This window comes from Zosterops lateralis (genome assembly GCF_965231275.1).
Source record: "Zosterops lateralis genome assembly, chromosome: 8".
Lineage (NCBI taxonomy): Eukaryota > Metazoa > Chordata > Aves > Passeriformes > Zosteropidae > Zosterops > Zosterops lateralis.
In genome coordinates, this window is record NC_139768.1 from 12359866 (window position 1) to 12379903 (window position 20038).

General features: G+C 40.0%; 1 protein-coding gene across 1 annotated transcript; it reads right to left on the bottom strand.

The window, feature by feature from the left end:
* Positions 1-5478: 5478 nt before the first annotated feature.
* SLC35G1 (solute carrier family 35 member G1) lies at positions 5479-15632 on the bottom strand (the record flags this gene model as incomplete). Its single annotated transcript, XM_083866150.1, has 3 exons — positions 5479-10941; positions 11479-11659; positions 15416-15632. 3 exons carry the CDS (start codon positions 15630-15632, stop codon positions 10182-10184), a joined length of 1158 nt encoding a protein of 385 aa, XP_083722276.1. The 3' UTR covers positions 5479-10181.
* Positions 15633-20038: the final 4406 nt, after the last annotated feature.

Here is a 20038-nt window from a genome sequence, read left to right on the forward strand (position 1 = left end):
TTATTAAATTTACTGTAAATTCTAAAAATACGTATTTTACAATCCACTTGTAAAGTTCCCGTACTAAATATTTAAAGGAAAAAATATTGCCTTGTTCCATTGTCACATCAGTGCACATAGTTTCACAGCTAGTCCCGAACAACACAATTTTATGTAACCTTAAATACAACAGAGCCTTAGTAAAATGTTTTTTCTCTTATAATAAAACCAAAATAAACTTCAGCTTCTGTTTTATATGCCAGTTGAGATTCTTTGCAGTAATTCCTTCCACATCTGCTCTGCAGCTTTCAGGTTTATAAAAGCAGCATCTCCCAATTTCCTTTCATCAAGATATCCGTACGATGTGTTTTATAGACATGTTGGTACAGTTTAACATGGAGTTACTAATTACAACTTGGAGTCATATATATGCTAAGGCAAAGAAAATGAATACTTGTGGTTATGAGGCATTTAATACTGAAAATCCCAGACAAAAGTCAAAAATTGACTAGTCAAATCCTAGTTGAAAATTCTTGAGTGTGATAACATAGCAAAAAAAGTACACCTAAAATTATCACAAAAGTAATAAAAACAAATTGAGACTCAAAGGAAAAAAGTAAATAATAAAACTATACATGAGCACCACCAGATTTTAAACTAATGACCTCCAATCATGTGTAGAAAAGTTACCAAGAAGACTGCGACAGCAGAACTGCTGCTAAAGAACCAAATGGTTTGTGAATGGGGCTGGTATGGAAACCTCTTCATAAAACATTTGTCCAAAACAATTTCTAGGATTTCTGAAGACAGGAGAGTGTTGCTATCTCCCGGTGTCAAGATTCTCAGTTGCCAGTGTATTGTAAATGTGATCAGCTGTGAACAGTCCATCGATGGCAGCATTTGAGGGGAGAGAGAGCATAAGATGACCTCCAACCACATTAGTCTTCACCATATGCAGGATTAGTTTTGCAGTGTCCTGACTGATCTGTAGTGCTGTATTTCCTTTTCTGAGCACCCTCAGTGCACACTCAATATGCCTGTCCCCCTGAGAGTACAACCATAATAGCTCTCATTGATTCCACCTCTGAGAGATGACAGTGTAAGCACAACTGAAAGTAGCTGCTGTTCTTTACAGAAAATTGTATGTAAGTGTGGTAATGATTTATATAAAAATTTGGGGCCCTAAACATATCCATTAAGCTCCAGAGAAAGAGATCTGGGCTGCAATTTTAAGAAGTGCAGTGTAACCCTTCATGCTTCTGTCTAGAAGTTCCTAATGCTTTAAAAGCATTTAAATGGAAGAAATGAACTGTGAATAATGCCTTTTCATTAATTACCTACCTGGAACGTATTTCCAACTGTGCATATAAAAGAGGAAATCTATCTTGTCATGAAAAAAGATCTGCAAAGACTGTAAAAATGCTTTCAATCCTGAAATGAAGTTCTAAATATCCAAGTAGACAAAAGGCAAATTAGAAAAACATGATACAAAAATATCTGTGGGCATCAGAGAATTTGGAAAGACCAGAATCCTCCAGAAAATTTTAAAGTGCAGAATCAAACTGGCAAATATCTTTTTCTTGAGGAAAATAATATTTAAGTTTCTTATCAAAACTGACATCTAGAGAGCTACAGGCTAAAATAGTGTCCATCACCTTAAGCCCAAGGTTTCCAGGTTTAAAAAAAGGCATAGTAAAGAAATAGAAATGTGGCTATAACTCCAGTTTTCCTATTTTTTCCATGCTTATAATGGGATACAGGCTGCAATGTGAAGCAAGCAACATGCTGTCAAGGGTATTCTTATATAATCAGCAGAGAACAAACTGTTCCTTCTTGTCCTTAAATCTGTACCCAATCACACAGACAGGCTTCAGTGGGACAGCTTTGCTACAGAGAACTTGCCAGTGAGAGAACAAAGATTTTCCCCCCGACTTTTCCTTTCCCTTTTCTCCCTCTTCTCTTTCCCTTCTAAGAGAACAGGAGATGCAAGAGGCTGTTCTGTAAAGCTGTGTCATGATTTATGATAGACATTGAAATTAAAATTTACAAGTCTTGCTGTTGCAAAAAATATGGTTAATCTGTAAAGTTTATTGCTTGTCTTAATATATGTATATGTGTACATTTCACACCTTCCTTCCTTCCTTGAAAAAACAACATAATTGTGCTGATAACCTCAGAAATTCAAATTAGCCCCCTTTTTTTGCAAACTAAGAGGTAACAAACTGCAAAGAAAATACAGCTACATGGTTCTGGCAGGTAAAGCAGAAAAGGAGATAAATCACATAAGCAAACGAGGCTTCTGGGGAAGAAAAGGCTGTCCTGAGACTTGCAGTCCTCCCACACAAGATTTCAGATTGTAGTACTTTGTTATCACTCTCCATTTTTAATAATGGAAAAAAAGTTTTCTCATATGGCAAGAATAAAGAACACCAGCTAAGTGTTTTCATATGGACTCCCTACATATGTTATTTCAAATAGCAGAACATAGGGTCTTATTCATATTACATAAAGATGATGTTTAATGAAGAAATTCAACACACATCTTTTACAAGGCATGGATTGACATGAAATAATTCTGGCAAAGTGAAAAAACCCAATAGAATCAGGTTTACTTTTTAAAAGCTAACAGCTTTTTCTTTCACTTCCTGATCAAAGCCCAATAGTGACTGAACAATTTTTATGGCAATATAAAGGAATATTTGTTTTATGTAATAAAGTACTAATGGGAAGACAAGAAAGCAAATATTAATATCTAATTCACAGTGCACCGTATTTTTATAAAATAAAATGGATTTGCCACGTAGCCTTTCCAAATAATATTAAAACATTTTTTTCTCTAACATTACTCAGCTTCCCAAAAACTGTCCAGTACTTCCTATGAAGTAGAACAACACCTAACAGTGCCAGTTAACACCAGCAAAAAATACTCCAGCCAACCTTCCAATGGAAAACATGTTGACAAGTATTTTTTCTAGCTCACTCAGTACTTAGCCATGGCACCTCCTCCCTAATATTCCTCTCTCTTAATTTAACTTGGTACAACCTTTCCCAACTCTGCCAGGCTTTAGGCACAGTATGGTGCATCTATGCCCAAAAGCTTGCACAAGTTCCTTATTTGATCAGCTGCTCTGCCTGAAGAGGCTCTTCCAGCACACCTGCTCCTGTCCATAGCCCTGTGCTCTGGTGACCAGAGCAACAGTTACTGGGAAACCCTGGCATTGGAAATATTTGGCAGTAGGGGCTGGGCATGAGGTACTGGATGATGTATAAGAACCTGCTCAAGAACTATGCAGGGGTCTCACCCCAGCCCCAAAATAAAAATTAAGAGTGGAACAGAAATAGTTTTTAAATCCCCCAGCCAAACAGGAGAAAAACAGAGCAACAAGGTCAACTGCTCAGACAGCATTAAGTGCTCTGTTTCTGTGCAACATCAGAACCAGTAGCCTAAACTCAGCCTAGCCCACCACAACTTGCCACAAAAAATTTAACAGTAAGAATGTACTTGTTATCCCTTGCTTTTTATTTTTTTTTTTTTAATAAGAATGTTTAGGACATATGCTACATATCCAGACTGCATCATACCCAGCACCATCATTACTGATAAGATGTCCAATCTCACTACAAGATCCCTGCCAACTCACTGATGTTCACATGAAGGGAGCAGAGCCTCTCTCCTTGCTCCCTGGAATTTCAGAGAGAGCTTTGCCAAAGTCCTCCAGCACCATCTAGAACCTTTTGCTCTGGGGGGGTGCAGGATACAGTTGAAAACATCAGAGAAAAGTGTTTAAGAGATTATTCAAGAGTCTCCTGAGCAGTATTTTGTGTATTCAATAAAATGGTTCAATTTGGAATCCTACTTAAATTTAATATTTACACTGACTACATCATTGTACTGAAACTTTTAATGTCTAGATCTGTGGATTTGGCTTTTCAAGACGATTTAATCTTACACCCTAAGGAATAAAATAAGAAAGACAGCCCCACCTGCTGACAGAACAGTCACAGTACAGAGGGAAAATGAACTTACTCGCTGGCTGGAAAACATGAGCTTTCTTGCCACCTTTTTCATACAGACCCCAAAAACACCTTATTACAGCACTGCAAGAACTCAAATCTCTTTTCCCCTTTGCTCAGCATGCAAACTCAGCTTTCAAATCAGCTTGTTATCCTTTCTAAATTCACTGCTTCTTGTCAGAGTAATGTACAATCTTAGTAGTGTCAGAAAATACAGTTCCATAAAAGCTACTTGAAGGACAATCAACTGAAACCTATTTGCAGAGCTCATCTGCATATTTTATTTCATGTACTACTTCCTGTGCTCAGGACTGTAAAAACACTTTATCAAATCAATAAAGTGCAGTGTTCATAAGTATTTTGCAACTTCAGTGAAGTTTGTTTTGCAATAACGGGAATGCTTTTTAATTTGAAATCCTTTGATCTATTTTCTTGTTTGTTTGGTTTGTGGGTTTTGTGTGTAAATAGCATAATTCTGTAATTTTGTTTCAAGAGTTTTATTATCTAGTAATAGCCTTTGTTTCTTATGTCACTAATCATTTCTAAATAAAGATTTTAATATTATCTTCCCCCCCTCTTCCTTCAAAGCCTAAATTCCTATCTATTATATTAGCTGTTCCAAAGAACACATAGAACTGCCAAAAGAAAGTGGAAGAGTTTCTTTCACAAATAATCTTCCCTTGCCTATACCTGGCACAGTTAGATCTCTTGGAATTACCTTGCTTTTCCTTCACTTTAACACACGTGAAACAGTGACAAGTTGTCTTACAATGAGTTTATTTTTGAGCACACAAAGTGAAGATGATGCTGGATAGACAGGCCAACACTGCCAGTAATTCCCCACGATGTAACTCATAGTCCCTCATCTATTTTTCCCCGTCTAAGTTACACCCAGAAAAAAGTCTGTCACCTCCTCTCAAAATTCTCAAGCGCAAGCTTGAGAAGTCCACTTCTGTTATCTTCTGCTCTTATAAGAACTGACAACAATGTAGAAAGCAGCATTGCTTCAAGGATAATAAAAATTAGCAATCTTTCTGTAATACTTACCAAATATGATTTTTTTCCTCTGTAGTGAAAAATTAATTATTATCACACAAGATAAAGGGAAGCACAAGGATGAATTAAGTATCACCTTGTGACAGGTGGGACAAGAGTTGAATTCCAATCATGATGTATGGTAATAGAACAAAAAAATCCACAGAAACAGACTGCCACTTGGACACAGGAAAATTTAACTTTACTGAACTGTCAATGCCACAGTGTTTCCAGTTAAGAAATTAATGTATAGAAGTTGATGAAGCTTCATTTTGTCACTAGCCTGCTGCAAGGCATAAAAAGTGATGCAGCATGATAATATTAGCAGAATTGGAGGCCTACGTTAATGTTTACCAGGGACTGTTTGATTAACAGCTCTTTCATTAAGTTTTACAACCAATGCATTCAGTTATATTGCACTAATCAATGCAAAACCAGAGATTAATTCTTCAGGATCATTTTATTAGCAATGAGGAATATAAATCTCTTATGAAAATATTCTTAACATTTCAATATATAAGAATTGTCTATAAAAATATACTACTAAATAACAAAGCCAGTAACTTCTACAAAACATATAATTCAACATATATTAAACAATATATAGGACATAGCAAAAATCCTTTAATTAACGCTGAGGGTATTTTTACCCCTTTTTGTCAAACAATAATTCACATAATATAGGAAACTACTCATTCTGATATACAGAAGTTATCACCACAGAACTCGGTGTGTGCTCCCCCCTGAAGTCACCTGCATCTGCAGGAACATAAAGCCACAACTTTTCTTTGGATGGATAGGCAGTTATGACCCCAAAAGCATTCTGCTGGTAGCTGCAATGTCCTGCTGAAGTCAGTGCTCACATCTGCTGCCAGCACTGCCAACACTGAATCCATGCAGGGACAGAAACAATGTTTTTATTACCCTTGTGGGGCTGATGCCACAGATGAGCCTGCCATGGTAATCATGGTTAGTTAGAGAACTAAAAAACTAGACTCTTCCTGAGTAACTACTGCTAGTTAGCAAGGAAATAACTTTGAAAGAGGCTGCCTCTGTAGAAATAAACCTTTCAACAGAGAGCTCCTAAACAAAAGCTCAAGGAAGAGAAAATACCATGGGAGTAGTTGTTTATTTTAAATTATGATCAAGGGAAGTACGATCCATTTTGTCATTACTAATTAAGGGAAGCACCATCTTGAACTTTTTGGAATTGGGAATCTGTTTTCAGAATAAAAATTACACATTTAACTAGTAACATCACCAATGTTGCTGAGGTTACTTCATGCCTGGTGTTAGACAAATGCCATTTTAATTATATAGACCATCCTTGTCCACACAATGAGCTTGTCAAATTCTTGGTGTAGACTTATTTAAAAGCCCTTTTTTTAAAGGGCTTTTAGAGCATACTTTAAACAACCAACTTAACCTGAAAGAAATTGGCTGGTGCACAATGACAGTACAAAGTTATCAGCTTTCTATAGAAGAGTTGGATACATAAGGCTTTAAGGCTACAAAGTCTCACTGAAGACCACCAGCAATTAGAGTCTTGCATAGTAAAGAATATATGAACCAAAGTTATGATGCATCAGTAACAACTAAATCTTTTTACCCCTATGTTTCTGTGCAAAATAACCAGTAAATAATTATTACTCTTTCTGTTCAGAATCCACTGAAATCAGAACACTGAATGAATATGTTGACATTCAAGAGAAACTTAACATTATAACAAAGCAATTGCAATGCAACAATATTACATCATGTTACATAGGAAGGAGTTTCTATTAGAATAGTGTATTTATCCAACTTTAAAGTAAAGATCACAACAGGACATTACAGACAATGAACATCAATGTATTTCTGACTCAAAGCTCAGAAAAGTAACTTTTGACCCTGAGAAACCTGCTGTATTAAAAAGCTAAAAAATATCAGAATCTAAAAGAAACAAGGCTCAGCCAGTTTCATTTCAGATTCTCAAACTGTTAGGCTTTGAAGGAAAGTTTTACCATTCTGACAGAAATTTTAAGCAATATTTTCAATTTAAAAGCTCCAGCATTTCATGGTATCCACACTTTTGTAGTTTCATTATCTTTAAGGCTTGCAAGTAATATTTAGGTTTTCAATCTATATTTGAGAGGAAGAAAAATTTTTAAATTGAGGTGGTTGAAGAACTTAAAGCTTGAATGTCTTTCATTCCCAACATTCACCTAGAAAAACCAATTACAGAAACCAGCTTTATGGATAGAGAAGCCCTAGTCAAGTCCCTCATTCTCATTCCAGTTAAACAACAGTTCCCTAAAAGATCTATCAAAATCAAAACAATGTTCCAAAACATACATCCTCCAACATAGGATCTGGTTTAGATTATTATTTTAACAACTTAAATATTTATCAAGGTTTAAGAACAGCAAGAGGAAATAAGCAGATGAAGCCATAAGGAAACTCTGTATGTTTGAACAAAGGAAAAAACCAATCATCTGGGGGTTTTGGCACAAGAACTATATTGAAAGACTTTCTGCTAGAACTTGAGACAAAAATTATAAACCACTATACCTAGATGTTGAATTCTGGTCATGTAGCATATTTTCTACAATTACTTATGTGTTAAGGGCAAGAAAACAATCCTTTTTTCAGCAACCTGTTCTTCTCTACGAAGTGTAAACAAGATTCATTGAAATCATATGAACTAAAGATGTTTTTCAATGCAAGCTTCCACATAATTTTTATTCTGTACTGACAAAGCAGCGTTCATATGCTGTAACTGAAACTATTAACTAATTCTACTTCCTGATGTTTTTATACTGTCATCAAGTTTAGTCTACTCTGGTTTTGCCCTCTCCAACAACCTTACTAAAAAGATATGTACTGGATGAGCTCCCAGGGGTAGCTCATCACATAACCACATAAGCATGGAGCCAAGAGGAGCAAGCAGAGCTAGCTGACAATTTAAGTTTGCATCAATCTGAACTGCTTTGGAACCAAACCTTCTTAAGGTGCAATTCAAACACATGCATATTACACATGAAGTGAAGCAGTAAAAAAATGCAATCTATTTTCCTACCCTGCCCTGAAAGCTGTTGCTCAATGGCAGTGATGGTTAAGCAGCAGAAAATCAATCCCAGTTGACAGTTTCAAGTATTAAGCAAAAAGAGTGCCAAACTGGAATTTTATTATTATGTGAGGCTTTTAAGAGATAGTAAAGCAGTTTCCTGACCCTGCCAGCAGTAGCTGAGCTTCAGCATTCAGGAAAAGCAGAGAACAGACAGCTGTAAGCAGGAACCAATTCTATCACTCAAGTGATAGATAAGACTCTTCCCATGTCCATGAACACATTCAGATTCAGTGTGGAGCTTTACAGAAACTTGGACAAAAACAGCTCCTCATATCCAGGTACATGGAAAAGGTTTTTCTGTGAGGTAATGAAAAACACCTGGAGACAACTCAATCATTGGTCCCAGCCAGCATGGCTTCATGAATGGCATAATTGTCAAACCCAATTTCCTTCTAGCACGGGTAGCCCACCTAGTCAGTCTAGGAAAGCTAGGACATAATCTTTTTGGACTTCAGCAGAGTTTTAGATACTGTCACAGCATCCTTCAGGGCAAAATGTGCAGCACACAGCTGGAGAACTGTATTACACAATAGGTGAGCAACTGACCAAGTGACTTTAGCAACTCCTCCTAAGTCTGAAAATCTCCTCAAGATACAAAGGACCAAATAAAGATTCAAGTTAAAATTTTCTTTAAACTTTACTGAGACGAGACCCAAAATTATGTGATGTTCAGCTTGGGAAAATCCCACTTCTGATATTAAACGTTTAGTCTTCCTGAAATGTGAAGGACACCAAGATCAGTAATAAAAGTATTTTTCTTTAGTATTTGTTGCATTCAAGATAAAGCCTACAAAAGTGAGAAGATGTGCAAGAGAAGTGATAAATACAGACTTAAAAGAGCCAGTGTGAGAAGCAGGACTGAAGTTGCCCACTAGCACTGTCTGATGCAGTGTGGATGCCTGAATGTGATGTGTGTGCACAGCATCATCCTTCCACCAAGCTTCCCTCAAACCTCTTCTGTAGAATCTCTGTATGACCTTGGCCAACCTGCATTTTCTGTGAAACTGCAATTACATTGCCCTCTTGTACATGCTTAGGAAACAGGCAGAAGCTTTAATGTAAATCCTCCTAAGTTAATGAAGGCAAAGGAGACTCAAACTTGGTCTCATAAAGAAATTTTGTATAGAAGAATCTAAAAAGGATCATAAGCAGCATTAAATATAACCTAAATTAAATACCTAAAAAATATAGTCTTTTGCATAGAATAAAGAAAAGTGCAGCTACAGCGCAGCATTCCCTACCAGAAGAAAGGGCTAATTTATGTGCAGTATAGAATTAACTGTTGCCTCTCATCACTGAGACTGCAGCAACTAAAGACGTGTTTATAGGGAAAATCACTTCTGGGAAAAAAAAAAGAAAGGTGAAAGGTGATTCAGTTGTTTCATTATGTGAAGTAAGTGCAAACACTTGAAATTCTTTTTTTTAAAAAAAAGCAAAGCTGATAGGTAATTTTCACAAGTTAATTCTCTCTTGATATTACTTGGGAAAATTAAATCGCTTTTGTTCTTTTAGAATCCAAATTAAAATTAAATCCATATTTGGTATCCGTTTTGTGCAAAATAATAATTAGAAAGTTTATAGAAGTACAAGCTTTATCTATTCTATAAAAGCTGGCTGTTTAAGGATTATCAACTCTTTATTCCCTTCTAACTTTTGTACTGCAATCCCTGTGGTAATCAAGCACAGAACAGTATTAAGTCTGGGACACTTATTTCCACTGCTCTGAAAAACAAAGAAAGAGTCTAAGCGGAGAGTCAGGAATTTTAGGAAAATAAATATAGTCCACTTTTGAAAGAAAGCAACAACTTTTAAGTATCTTTCTACTGCCCATATTAGCATGCCTAAATATAAGAAAGGAAAGTATATACCTCATCAGTTGCTAAAACATCTTCAATTTTGGTTTTAAAAAAGTCAAGTTATTTTACTGGATATAATTTGGTACTACAATTTAGTAAATGGGATATTTGAAATAAATTAAAATAAATACTGTATTTATATATCTTTCAAGGTTGCTTGTTTCTGTAATTAATTAGTGTCTATATTGTTAGATTTCCCTCTGTTTAGCTTTTTTCACACTATGTCTCCACTTACGAATGGCAGTTCCACAACTACTGGCTACTACACAAAGGGCCCCACCCACAGTCCACCAAGTTGGTATCTGATTGAGAAAAAGGGCTTGTAAAATAAAAGCAAACACCACATCCATTGTTCTCATTATTGATACAGGTCCAGCTTTCTCTATCTGTAATGCTTTTGTGAGAAATATCTGACCCCCCAAGCCTAACAAGCCTATTAATATTAGAAAAACCCTATCCCTGCCACAATGTGGTAAACGCCATTCATTCAAAACGAACAATGTTATAACACACCCAATTAATCCGATGACGGCATAATACCAGATTGACAAAAAAAAATGCACAGATTTTCCCACCTTCCTTATTATAACAATAGTTGAAGCTGCAGATAACGTGCTTGCAATCGCTGCTATAGTTCCTTTAAGGTGATCTGAGTAACTTCCTTCAATCCCCGTAACACGTGAGCCAAACAGAAATGGTGGTCTGGCAATAAGAATCACTCCAGTGACTGCAAAGAGAGTGAACAGGAGATCCCAAAGGCTGTATTTCTCCTTGAGAAAGATCCATGCCAGCAACGATGTAAAAACAGGACTGGTAAAAGTTATAACAGTGGCATCAGCTAGTGGCATGACTTGGTAAGCGTAGTAGAGAAGAACCATTGCAATAGAGCCAAGGAATCCTCGGAAGAAAAGAAAAATTCTTTTACCTTTTGGTCCCAAAAACCCTGTTCTGAAAAACAGAAATGTCACATTAATGTCACTGTCTTGCTTATTCCATGACTAATATCATTAATGTCACTGTCTTGCTTATTCCATGACTAATATCCAAACATATTTCAGTATGGTATACACCTTTCTAGACAAGGGAGTTTAATACCCAAAAATTCTTAACTGTCTGCTCACAGACCAATTTATTTCCATCATGACCCCCCCAACCACATTCAGAGTCCAGATGTGTTCTTCTAGTGATTAATTTTTCACTTGCAAAATAAATAACCCAAGAGTATCTACAAATTACCTTCTGTTTTTTTAAGATCACCCCTTCATGGAAATCAAAGTATTTGATACAATAATCCTAGTAGAAGCCTCTACCATTCAGAGAGTCAAATGTTTTCAGTTTTCTGAATCGTATTAAGAAACTATCAACTAATCTAAAATAATGCAGTTATGCAACTGAAGTCAAAACAAAAATAACATTGCAATTGTATTTGAGTGATAATCCTAGATCTAGTTTTAAGAAATAATTTTAAACATTTTTTACACTTACTTGTAGTATATTAAACCGGGAAGAATGAATGCCATTTGGAAAACACATCGAAATGCACTCACTTCCACTGAATGTAGATCTTCTAATTTTTTAAGGAATAAAGAGGCCACTGAGAAAAGGAAGGCAGACAGTATGGTGTAAAACAGACCAAGTCCTGGGCACGTAGCTTTCTTCTTTGTCCCTGCAAGAGATAAACTACAGTTAATAAGGATCTATTAGAAGACTTCTCTGATCAGGCAACTCCACTCACTGCAGTGCTCCACATATCTGGAGTGATTTTTGTGATGGAGAACAGGGGAACCAAAGAAACAAATGCAAATACTACACGTATTTACCAGACCTGCCTTGAAAATACTTTTCACTGACCATCATGGGTCATCTTTTTTTCTTAAAACAGGGTGTAAGAGATGAACCCTAACCCTGGGATACAAAACATCGCAGTTCTATGCGAGTTAGTAGACAACTTCTTGTAGGCATCAGACTAGTACAGGTGATTAGACTAGTCACAATTCTGCCCAGGAACCAATAAATACAACAGACTACAAAACAGTCCACGGTCCAATTCTGAAACTATTATCTTGGGAATCAGCTGTTCAGTTAACTAAGGTTCCTAAGCAAAAATATAATTTCCTTTCTCACAAATACACAATGTAAAATCTGTGTACAGAACATCACTAATGTTAAAACATCAGTGGCCTGATATCTATCAGAATTCCATGAAGACCTTAGTTTATGCTTATTTATCAAACTGCCACTTCCTGAAAGTTTCCCACGTCTAATGTTTCTAATCAAGTTTCCTCATTGCCTCAGGCTCTCTTCAACAACACACTCTTCCTCGTTCCACTCATTCTCTCCACCCAGAACTATTAAAAAAAAAAAAAAAAAAAAAAAAAAAAAAAAAAAAAAAAAGCAAAGAGAGGGAGAACTGTGAGACAAAGAACCGTGTTGAGGTCAGCAGCAGCAATCTCCACGGAAATCAGCCTTTTCTGTTATTGCTTTGTGGCATAAAATGAACATTATTTCCACTGAACAATAGAGGTGAACACCAGGGAAAATAGAGCTCATCTAAAAATTTGAGTGGGGTGTCACGTCACTACCTCTTTCTTTTTCTCTACCTGCATAAAAAAATTGGGAGTTTTTTTTTCTGCAACTCCCTCTAAAGATAGGATCAAGAACTCCATGTCCCAGAGCCAGTGTTTTGTGCCTCATCTGACATTAGTGTGGCAGACTGTGAGCCTTATGGATCCTCTAAAACATAATCAGCCGGGTACTGCTGCAAGTTGCTTAGCAACTAAGTATGGTTTTGAGAGTTGGTTTGTTTTTTTGGTTTTTTTTTTTTTTTTTAATTAACAGAACTTGTCACAAACCATTTTGATCCTCCTTGAGATCAGCACTCAAGGCTGAGAAACTGCATCTTAGTGCCAAGAAGGGGAGACTGAAGGCTGACAGGCCTGGGGACCTGGGCTCTGTAACAGCAACCACAACCTGAAATAGGCAAAAGGTTTGCTTCCCAAGGAATCCTGCCACACTGCAGCTGAAAATGAGTTACAGCTTCTACTTGAAATATTTCTGTTTAGCAACAGCCTCTTACATAAAACTGACTATAAAAACTACACCAACCAGCACTGGACCAGGACATCTACCAACTATGAAACAAAGTGGATTTAAAAAATGTTCACGAACCACGTAATGCCTTAATCCACACAGTCACATAACAGCACTACAAAATCAACAGTCTCTAATATTGAAACAAGAGGAATCAGACTGGCCTACAACTGAAATGGGAAACCCAAGCCCAGGCTGGCTTATGGATGAACACAGCACAAACAGAACTATTAACTTTTACTTCAGGCATGATAGCTTCTCTGATTATTACAGAGTGAAGCCAACCTAAATAAAGGAAGCATTGAAATGGAAAAAAACAATTAAATTAAAGCAAAATACACTGATAGGATCTTACACCCAGAACTAAGCTTTGGATTGTAAGGAACAAACAAAAATTAGAAGGAACTAATTTCTGTAAGCTACCCAATACACTAAGCCTATCAGAAACAGAATCTTCAGGATTTTGTAATACTAGAATTTAAACCATCAACATCTTGAATTGCCAAAGCATGTACTCAGTGCAATGAGAAAGTGTTTTATTTCCTTTTAACAATAAAATGGTCCAAGTTCTTCCACCAAAAACAAGAACTGCAGTTCTGAAGAGTGCTTATTCCAAAGTAAGTTTTAGGGAGAAGTTAGGTTAAGATAACATTCCCACCCCAAAAAATATTAAGCCTTGAGATACTATAAGCCTAACACCATCAAAACAGTCAAGCACTCATGCTTTTTCAAAGAACTCAGCGGCCCGAAAACAAAAAGTTTCAAGCAGTACCCAAGTCTTCTTTTTTGAGTGGCTACAGATCTGGTTTTCCAATTTTATTCCCTGGCCATCTCCACATGTAATGCTTTCAAACAATCTTCCATTTCTGTTTTAAGTCATAGGTAAATGCCTCCCACTGCTCCCTGCTTTAGGTGTAAATTCTAATTGTGTTTTTAATGCTGTACTTGCAAAATGCATGCAATGAAGAAAATCACACTTCTCACATAGAGGCATCTCAAGAGTAGTAGCAGAGGCAGAAGAGTGCTGGCTATGGGAAAGATGTCAGCAAGAAGATGATCCTCCCAGACCTTCAGGAAAGGCAGAAGAGTCTCCAGGTTATAAAAAGCAGAAGAGCTCTCTATGACTTCTCTGAAGTGCCATGAGCACAACAGCCTGCACTGGAACTAATCATGGTCATGCAGACAAGAGCTACATGTGATTCATAGTCTTCAGTCATAGACTCAGTCAACGATTTTGTGAGACAGACAGTCCAAAAACAAAGTACTCTTTCTGGTTAACTAATTTGAGTTTCTCAGGATTTCAAACACTGGTTTTTTTTCCCCCAAGCTTTGCTTTAGAAGTGACACTAATGCGAATTTCACTAATGTGAATTTCACGGTGAAGGACTCTGGCCTCTCCACAGCTCACCAACAAATCTATTTTCTGCTGGAAAGTCAATTACAATCAATTTAATGACAAACACATTTTCAGTAAAGTAGTTTTTTTTAAAAAAGGTACTGGAGATAACATCAGAAATTACTTTAAGATGGTATTTATGTTTTATGAGAACTGCACCTTAAACTTACAAGTTCTGCATTTCACAACACGCTTGTGGCTTTATCAATTGAAAGTGATCACTGTGAAGAACTGGCTCGAGTTAGGAAAAAATTATTACACTCAGCCTAAAGCAATGTATGAATTGCCCAAGAAGCCACAGTCCTAAGTACGTGGACTAACTAAAGTGCATTCTCGAATGCATTTATAGCGCCAGAAGTCCACAGAGGCAAAAAGGCACCAGTATTTACCCAAAAAAACCCTGTCAAGTCTTCCTTTAAAACTTTAAAAACAGGAAGTACAGTTTTCCCGAGGAATAACCGCTCTCTCAAAGGGGACCAAGCCGCCCCAAGGGGCGCAGGGGATGAGCTGTCCGGGGTGTGGAGGGCACCGGGCACCGAGCCCGAGCCGCGCCCGGCACAAGGCCCAGGGCCCGGGGCACGGGGCGGGTCGTGCCCGCTGTCCCGGTGATTCCTGCACCGGGGCCGGCTCGTCGGGCCGGGAGGAGGCAGGAGAGGCCGAACCCGCCCGCAGGTGACCCGGGAGGGAGCACCAGGTGCGATCCCCGGGGAGGCTCGGAGCGGGCGAGCGGCTCCTGCGGGCGGCGGGGCGGGCACCGGTACGGGCGCCCTCTGCAGCCGCCCCAGCCCCAGCCCCAGCCCCGGCCCGAGCCCGCTCCGCTCCCTGCCCCGCCACGTGCGGCCGGCCCGGCGCCCTCGGGCCGCTCCCGCTTCCCCACAGGATGTCACCCCCAGAGCGGGCAGCCCCCTGCCCCGCCTGCCGCCTCCCCGTCCTCACCAGGCGCCTCGCAGCAGCAGAAGGGCCAGGACGCGCCCGAGCAGCAGCCACAAGCGCGGCGCTCCTCAGTGCCCGCCGCCGCCGCCTCGACGCCGGGCGCGGGGCACAGGCAGGGCTGCACCGCCCCCGGCCCATCCTCGCGGTGCGGCGGCACCTCCGGCTCCTGCCCGCCCGCCGCCGGGGCAGCGTCGCCCTGTCCGCCCTGAGACAGCACCATGAGGAGCGGGGCTGCCGCGATGCTGCCGGCAACACCTGCCCTCCTGCGCATGCGGTGCGGCCGCCCAGCGCCTCCCTCGGCCCGGCCTCCCGCCCGCGGCGCCGGCACCCGCGGGGGAGGTTTGGTTACACCGGGCCCGGCCCCGCCGCCCCCCGCCAGGCCCCGCCCGGAGCCGGCCCGGCCCGGCCCTCCCTCAGCGGTACCTGCCTGTGAGCCCTGCCAGGGCAGGGGGTAGTGTCCCGCCGCTCCTGCCGGGCGTCCCCCGCGCAGGGACCCGGCGAGGGCAGCGGGAGCCGTGAGGGGAGCGGCGAGGCCGCGGCGCCTCGGGAGGGGGAGCTCTGACCCTGCCGGAGAGCTGAGGGGGCCGCGCAGGCCGCGCTTGTTTCCGAGCAGAGGACATAAAACACTGGGAAAAGGTGACGAGAAGTTGTTGTAGGGGCGTTGTAGCGTCATCTGCGCGCCCAGAGTGAAAGCAGCGAGGTGTGTGTGTGTGTGTGTCCGCAGCACTGACCCCCCTCTGCCCAGCCCAGCCCAGCCCAGCCGGGCCCACAGCTGTGGCCCCGCAGCCCCGGCTGGACGGGACGGACAATTCCCGCCGGAGCGGGCTCCGCGGCCCTGGAGAGCCGGGATGGGCCCCGCTGGGCCCGCCGGTGCTGCCGTGTCGGTGGGTCCGGGCAGAGCATCGCTCCCTGCAGGAGCTGCTGCCTCGGCAGCTCTGACCCCTCTGGGGTCAAAAGGGACATGGGAACATCGTGGGCAGGTCAGTCAGGATTGTTAGCAGGGTACAGAAATCATTCAGCCACCTTCCCGTAGGGTTTCGCAAAGGAAACAATGCCGCCTATGCCTGTCGGAAAGGGCAGAGAGAAAACCAAAACCAGGAGGAGCCCTTTTTCCTTACTCATGAAAAAGTTCAGAGTAAAAGAAGCAGAATGAATTTAAAATGCTACATTTTTTTCCCTTTAGAGCAAGCTGAACTGTTATCAATAATTAAAATGGGAGGAATTTCTGTTAAAAGGAAAGATTTATGTTCACATTAATTTTTTAGCTGAATAAATTAATCTGTTTATTTCTTTATCTTAACAAAGAGAAATGTAATCTACAGCTTTAGCAAAATGGATGCCAAATGGTAGATAAAAGCTATTTAATACAAACGATTTTAAGTTTTCCCTCAAGCTACCTCATAAAAGCTATTTCAGGCTTTCGGTGTCTCTAATTTAGCACATTTATAGTCCATACTAACCCACCAGAGGCTGTAAGTATTTCATTATCATGGAGCCAGCATTTGATTAATATGACCAGAACTGTTTCACAAATTGTTCTTAACTAAAAATTAGATGTGCTATATCAATTATTAAAATAAGATAAATCAATTAATAAGGTTGCATTGGACTCAGAATTATTTCTAAATATTTACATTATCTTGCTATAAAACAAGAAAATAAATAAACATATGCTGCAGTGTTTATAAACAACTTGTATTACAGTTCCTATCAACATAGCTCTCTACAAAGTCTATACTGAAAGCTTTACTAAATCTTTCCTCTGGAGATGAAAAATTTTCCAAACAGACACTCTTAATTAAAAAGTTACTTTTTCTTAATGCACTTCTCTATTACTCAGAATTTGGTTTAATTTAGAAAGGGAGGTGGAAATAGACCTGGCAGCCTGCTGCTTTCGCAAGAAACTTACACTCCTCTGCACTCCAAGGTGGTTTTCACAGGCCACTGTTCCGTGAATCGCCAACACAAAGCTGGAGCTGTCCTTCCCCAGACAAGTTTTGACAGAAGGGCAGTGGGGATTCTCTCTCAGCCCCCACCCCGGGCTGGTGATCTCACAGGTGTCTCAGACACATCCCACAGGTGTCTGGCACATCCCGTGGGCAGTGGGGGTGCAGCAGAGCCTACCCACCCGAATTTTTGTGGCTGTCTGTACACTCCCTGGGTGAGTTGCCTCTGGAGTCAGTAACAGCAGAAGCAGCTGGCTAACTCAAGTTTTCAGTGAAGAAAACCAGAGCCCAAACATGGTCCACAGTACAGATGCATAAAAATTTAGTGAGTTCTTACGATTTCTGGCTATTTGTTAAAATAAGCAGATTATATATTTATTTTATAATAGTAGATTTTTTTTTTTAAGTGCCACAGTACCAAGTACTGAGCTGTAGAGAGTTTCAAAGAAACTGCAACAACCTCCTCCGTACCTCTCCGTGTCTGGTTTTGAAAGGGAACATCTGAGGGCAGTGTTTGTTTATGCCAAGATACATGAAGTGTTCTGTTTGCTCCTGGTCAAACTGCCAGGTTTGTCTCAGCTTGAGAGCTTCCAAGTTCTCCTTGTAAAGTACAACACTCTTCTCTGAACAAGGAAACAGAGCAGTTGCAGCTGCCCAAACTAACCAGCAGGCAAATGTAATTTGCATTCATGCTGTCCTAGATTGGAAAATTAAGTACCTGCATAAATGTGACAAGCCAATGTCTTATGCAGCTTTTTCAAGTACAGATTAAGTCTCATGTGTGTAATACTGTGCCCGGAACTAGCTGTTCCTTTCTCCAGCACATCACCTATAATACCTTTGCTGAGTGCAAACTCCATAAGAAAGGGCTTTAGTAAACTTGGGCAATTTGATCATTGAAAATAAACTGCACCTAGAACCAGCTAGAATGGCATTTATTTAGTATCCATAATATCATAAGTGAGAAAGTGAGCCACCTCCTGCACAGTCACCACTCTCCACACACGGAGCTTTCTGAGGTTGCTCTTTCCAAAGGAAGAATATCCTCCTCCAGAATTTAGGCACAGTTTTTTTTCATTATAAATGCCACGAACAAGCCGGTAATCCACTGCAGGTTAAGATACAGGCCTGACAGGTACTTTAAAGTCCTGTAATGAGTCACTCACTGGTCTTGATCTGTGTGTCTGGTAAGGGACGCTTTTTTTTGGTTTCCATCTCTCCCCCTGCAAATGCTGTTTCTCACTCCTCAGAGTGGCTTTCCAGAAACACTAACAAGCACAAATGACAAAGCAATTAAGTAAGTTTTGTGGAGAACCGTGGGACTTTTCTAAGAGATTATAAGAACTTTATCCACTATCACATAATTTCTTTTATCCACCACTGATACATTCTAATAAGCCTTTTTGGAACGCTGCAGCTCTTGGCGGTTTAGTGAGAACTAAATATAAACTGAAGGAGCCCTGGTACTGACCTGGCCCTTACTCACCTCTCCTAAGGGCAGCACTAAGAGCTCTGAAGAGCTCCAGCAGGAAAGATGTCTGGATTCCTGGTACTGCACGTGGAACACTCTGGTGACATCTACCCCAGTTTGATCTGAACATAGCTGTGTCAGCACTGTTACGTACTGCTTAAGCTATGAAAGTAGTAGATTTAAATCAAAACAGTAGTCCATGTTAATGGCTTTTATGCTGTAAAAATGCCAATTCTGTAAAACCAATTTTTTAAATTGTCTAGCAAAACGTTCATCCAAAGAAATATAGACTAATGCAAAGAAAGTAACAAAAGAAGTAATAAACTTGCATGGTTTCTTTTCCTTCTGAAAAGGTTTAACAAAAAAACAGATAAGGATTATTTCCTCAGCTTCTGAAATGGATCCAACTCTTAAGTGCATTGTGATAACCATTTACCTCTGCACCCAAGTGCCATAAAACAGATGATTATTGCAGCACCAAGGAGTTTCATTGTCCTAGTCATTCATTCAAACTTCTGTCCAACCCCGAGTTTGGGAATCAGAATAGCTGAGGTTGATGGGCACATCTGGTGTCTTGAGAGGTCATCTACTCCACCCCCTCTGCTCAAAGCAGGGTCAGCTAGAGTTCAAGACGCTCTCTCTCAGGATTTTGAATATCTTGAATGATGGAGACTGCACCAGCTCCCTGGGCAACATGTTCCTGCGTTCAATCACACATTAAAAAATAAATAAAAACAGAAGTTGTGTTTAAAATTAATGAACACTTGTAGTCTTGGAGCCCAGTGAAACTGTAGTCCATATGAGCTCCTGCCTTCCCATCAAAATTCCAGTCTGTCTTAGTGGGGATTATGTCCATTTTTGGTGTTAGAAGAGACCTGTATTTTTCAGCTTCTCTGTTAAGGTGGATGGTGAATGATTCTCATTTTTGCCATCACCACAAATTACTTCCACGTGTATATATAGGACTGTTAGACAAACATTTTAATCTTGTGTCACAGTATGTTCCAAGTATCACAGTTTTCTTCTTCCTGAGTTGGTGGTTGTAATGAATAGTACTACGAAACAGGAGATGGGGTGGAACATTGAAATAATAAGGAATCCTGCAATTACAGTCAATATAATGGAGATATCCTGAGGCTCTTTTTAACTGCATTTTCCAGATTAAACTATTAGCAGTTGCTCTTCAGGAGAGTGAAAATATTAAGATAG